At 37.7% G+C, this 4,961-nt stretch overlaps 1 protein-coding gene across 1 annotated transcript; it reads left to right on the top strand.

Moving 5' to 3' along the window:
- The first annotated feature begins 1,555 nt into the window (after positions 1–1,555).
- On the top strand, positions 1,556–4,658 carry LOC133724771 (uncharacterized). Its single transcript, XM_062151619.1, has 2 exons — positions 1,556–1,939; positions 4,130–4,658. The coding sequence occupies exons 1-2, from the start codon at positions 1,702–1,704 to the stop codon at positions 4,441–4,443; spliced, it is 552 nt and encodes a 183-aa protein (XP_062007603.1). The 5' UTR covers positions 1,556–1,701; the 3' UTR covers positions 4,444–4,658.
- Positions 4,659–4,961: the final 303 nt, after the last annotated feature.

The raw sequence follows: 4,961 nt of genomic DNA, 5'->3' as shown, positions 1-4,961 counted from the left end.
ACAGTAGCACATAACAATAGTATGTAAGTTGAAAACTGCACACATAGTACTGCTACTGCTACCACCAGTACCCTAGTTCTGTAAAAGAAGTCTGTAATGTGCATAGAGCATAAGAGTTATCACTCGTACAATTTGGCGAAATTATATGTAGCATCCTACCAAACCTCCACATTAAGCATGCTACTGCTACCACCATAAATTCAGTGCCTAATCCAAGATAGCATTATCAATACCTTTCTTTCTTTGCTTTTTGACTTCATCTCATTCTGAAAAGCATTCTATACAAAAGAAATGCCAGTTCAGGTACGATTATCATGGCTTCAACTTTTTTTGACCTAGCACATTACGCATGCTACTTCTACGACCAGTACCCTAGTTCTGTAAAAGAAGTCTGTAATGCAGAACCCATATCATAGCCTTTGATAACCATAACAACATCCACAACATTTCATAAGCATGCTACTGCTACCAGTACTTAAACCAACTTAATAACATCCAAATTATCCAAACTACTCTTCCAAAAAAAAAAAAAAAAATTATCCAAACCAAAATATATTTAACGAAAATTTTAGTTTATCAAGAGATTGAAAAGAAGTGCCTCATTGAACCTCCACATTAAGCATGCTACTGCTACCACAAGTACCCTAGTTTCGTGATCAATTTCATTGGTACTAATCAAATGAGGAAATAACAGCTAATCAACCACTCGATTCCCAATTAGATCCAACACAAAATGCAACACAAAATTGAAAAAACAGTCGACACAAGTGAGAAGCAGCAATCCAACAGTATCAGAAGTCAAAATCTTCCTCATTCCAGCATTTGATTTTTCCGACAAAATGTGAGAAAGCTATAGCAGAGACTATGGAATTAGAAGTGGATGCGAAGCTGAGAGCAAAGACAAACCTCCGAATAAGAAGAAGGATTGAAGGATCGAAGGAGATTGGGGCCTCGGGATCGGCGGAGTTAAGAGGAGGAGGAGGAGGAGTAGCTGGAGGTGGAGAGAACGTGAGATCGACCACCGGCATCGGAGCTGCGGGTTGGACTCGCCGACATCTGACTTGAGATCGACGATTGGCACCGGAGCTGCGGCAGTGTCCTGAGTCGGACGAGGCGACGTTGACGAGTCGAGGTCTTGAGTCGCTAGAGGGAGCTGATGAGAGAAGAGAAAAGTTTGGGTCTGAACGGAGGGAGTTGAGAGAAAAAAATCATAATCTTTTGATAATGGCATTGCAGTAATTTTAATGAAAAATTGTATTGATTCGTAATTACGCATGAAATCTCAGAGATTAGGTCTACTCCATTCTCTTTGGGCTTGGGCTTTGTGTCCTTATTTGTATAAATCTTATACAAGATGGGTTTTCTGTTTTTGTAAATTTAGTCAGTTACTTATATGTAATTTTCTATTTTTTTAACGTGATTTTGTGAGTCCGTGCATCAAATGCTGCTGGTACCGTAGAATGTCCGATGAACTGAAAAACCAAGGTTAGGTTCAGGTGGGAATGTTGAATCGTTAATGGAAAGTTGAATTAGCTGGCTGCTAGCTACTTTTCAAGCCTCCACTGGATCATCAAACTCCAATACTTGCCTTTCATACCTTCCTTATTTTCCCACCATCTAACTTTCATGATCTCTCTCAATTCTCATTATATATATAATCAAATTGTGGATCCCCAATTTATCTCTCATTCACACAAATAAATGGCGACCATAGCTGAATCCACCGCTCTCTATTCTTCTTCTCCGTCATATCTCCAGCCGGCGATCACGTCAAGGCCGGCTCTTTCCGTCTCTGTCCGCCGCAGACCGGGTGCCTTACCGGAATTCCGGGGCTTGAAGCTTCAATCGCCTTTATATTCCTCCATTACTCCAAAAGTCTCTCGTCGTCCATCAACGCCCGCCATTGTCTCTCAAGCGCAAAACACCACCGCTCTTGACAGTAAGTTTTTTTTTTTATCTTTGCTCCACTACTCTCCTGCTAAGGATTCGCTCTATAATTCTAGGAACCAACAATTCAAAAAATAGAGCTAGCTTGCTTTTCTTGCGTTCTAGGTCATGAGACATACCTAAACAATGACGATTCAAGTTAGTTAATGCTTGTGATTTACTCATTCATGGACTGCAATGAGCTCCTGGCATGAGTTTCAGGATTTAGTAGCAGGTTAGGGTTTACTCTCACCAGCTTGATTTAAATAGAGTTAAACCATCCTCAAAAGTATCACCCTTATTTCTGACTATAAACAAGGGTGAGCCTTGATCAAATTAAAAATCTTATCAATGGTTAAATTGATTGAATAGTTTTCATGCTCGATGGTAAGAGCATTTTTTAAGAGATGTACCCATGTTTTTAGTAGGAAAACATTCTCTTATTATTCAAATTTTATAATTTCTATTCCTTGAGGGACGAACATCAGTGCCCAATTTTGTAAGAGCAACAGCACAACTTTAAACTTTCCATTATCTGGGCTTCTAAAAGCTGATGGTTTGTCTGCTAAATATGTTAAATTTCTAAGTCTGCTATGTCTATCAGCAGAAAACCCTTGAAATTTGGTCAATAACTGGCATTTGTTTTCTTTTTTTTCAAGTTTACTGTCTGTCGGCCTTATTGTCTGGCAGTAATTAACTGTGGCACAAAGATCTTCAGATTTTTCATATTTTTCAAGAACATATTCCTGACCTTTATATGCTTGTAACACGAGCCAAAGGAAAAGCACAAGCTATAAAAGTCAATATTTTTATGTACAAAAATTACTGTCCCACTTTAATACTGCAATGAAGATTCTGTCTCACGGTAATACCTCAGACAGTTATTTGGCCATGCGGGGAATAAAGAAAATTCCTTGTCAAATAAGAACTGTTTTTTTTTTTTTTTGTTAGAACTGACATCGGTAATTTTCTAGGAATTTTTATTAAAAGGCACCAACTAATGCAAATAGATTTTTTTGTTACTGATCTGTGGATCAGGTTGATTTTCTTTTGAACTTACTGAAGAAAAGAATTTAGATACCTGTGTTCTTCGTTTTCACATCTGTCTTTATTGGAAACATTGCCATTTGTAGAGGTGCAAATTATATGTAGTCTGCATGTTTGAAACCACACGGATTTAAGGACTAGGCACCTTCTGCATTCCACGACCAGGAAATATTCAATTTTCTTTTGAGTATTGCTTTAATTTATTTGTCTATCACTTTGTCTATGTTTGATGGGGAGAGCAATAACTTTCCATTACATTTCCGAATAGGCCGGGCAGGGACGACATGGAAATGTTGAAGCCTTAATGACCAATATGAGTCCACAATCATGGTTAGGCAGGCCTGTCTTTAGGCAAACCCATTTTACACTGAGCTTGCTTTTCTTTTTCTTTTTTGGCAAAGACACTGAGCTTGTATAAAAGGATACATTGGAATTGTCAGGCAGGGAAAGGAAGCATCATAATAAAATAAAATTTTCTGTAAACTAAAACGATGAATAAGTCAGAGAAAAGGCCTCAAATTTATTTTTTGGTGCTGGGAATGATTTTTTTTGTTTTCTTGTTTTTTTAGTTTTGTTACAGTCAACTAGAAGGGACCGAAAGTTGGTTAGACCTATATATGTACATTATTTACTGAAAGTTTTGGCATCTTTTTCTTGGTGCTGTTGTCCCACCTGTACACTTCTTGTCAATTCAATGGATAAGAACATTAAACCCCTCCATATGGTATTGATTAGGTTTAAAATGATGATAAGCACATTTAACCCCTCCATTCATATGCCATAAAGTCCTAATAGTGGACCATATACCATTTTTCATTAGTTCATCTGATAAATTTGTAGTCTTCCTGTATTTTGCAAGTGCATCTATATTTCAGCCAACATGGGTATACACTCATGCAAGTGCATCTATATTGTCAATAATTTGTATTTGTAAGAGGTTACTTTTTGAACTGATGGAGTAATAGTTGTACTTATTCTGAAACATATTCTCATGAAATTATGTTTCGCAACAGTCGTCTAATTGTTAGGTTTAAAACGATGATAAATTTACAGCATTGTTTCCCTTTGTGTTAAAATCACATTTAGCAGTGATTCTTTCTTGTGAAATGCAGTCAAATATATGATCACCCCTTTTGCTTTATAATTATAACTGCAGTTCCCACAGTTACCGATGCAACATGGCAATCACTAGTCCTCAAAGCCGATGGCCCTGTACTGGTTGAGTTTTGGGCTCCTTGGTGTGGGCCCTGCCGCATGATCCATCCAGTTGTAGGTGAACTAGCACAGGAGTATGCTGGGAAGCTTAACTGCTTTAGGTTAAGCACGGATGATAGTCCTTCAATTGCGACTCGATATGGAATTCGGAGCGTCCCAACCATGATGATCTTCAACAAGGGTGAGAAAAAGGACACTGTAATTGGTGCAGTGCCTAAAACCACATTGACTGCAAGCATTGAGAAATATTTGTAAAGGTGTGTGGAAAGCCTTGCAAGTATGGAAAGCTAGCCTTGCAAGATTTCTGTACTTTAGTGTTCTTTACACGTTCTTTGTTGTGTCATTATAAATTCATTAGCCTGTCAAATTCGGAAGTTCTTGTATCTTATCTTCTATTCTATATGACACCCATATCATCTTCAATAATATAGCCTTGCTGAGAATTTCTTGCTCCTGGAAGATTTTATTTCGATGGTCAACTTGTGCAACTTGAATTTTGAATTCTACTTAAGACCCTGTAATGACTGAGACCTGGGTCCTGCCTTGTTGAGCTTACCAGGAACTTGCTTGATTTTTCTCATTTTATGCTAATGCGTCTAAAGCTAGAAATTTCTTATTTGACTAGTTCAGCTGAATTTGATTTGTTGGGTTTGGCTCAAAATCATGTTGTCTCTTGTCTTTTCAACTGCTGTCACTAATAAAGAGGAATCTAGAAGTAGTGCAGTCTGTTTTAATCTAGAATCTTAAATTTGTGCTACTGTTTTTCCAAGTTA

This window comes from Rosa rugosa, chromosome 1 (genome assembly GCF_958449725.1).
Source record: "Rosa rugosa chromosome 1, drRosRugo1.1, whole genome shotgun sequence".
In the NCBI taxonomy this organism is placed as follows: domain Eukaryota; kingdom Viridiplantae; phylum Streptophyta; class Magnoliopsida; order Rosales; family Rosaceae; genus Rosa; species Rosa rugosa.
Note: the sequence above shows the minus strand (reverse complement) of the source record. Positions and strands in the feature narration are given on the sequence as shown.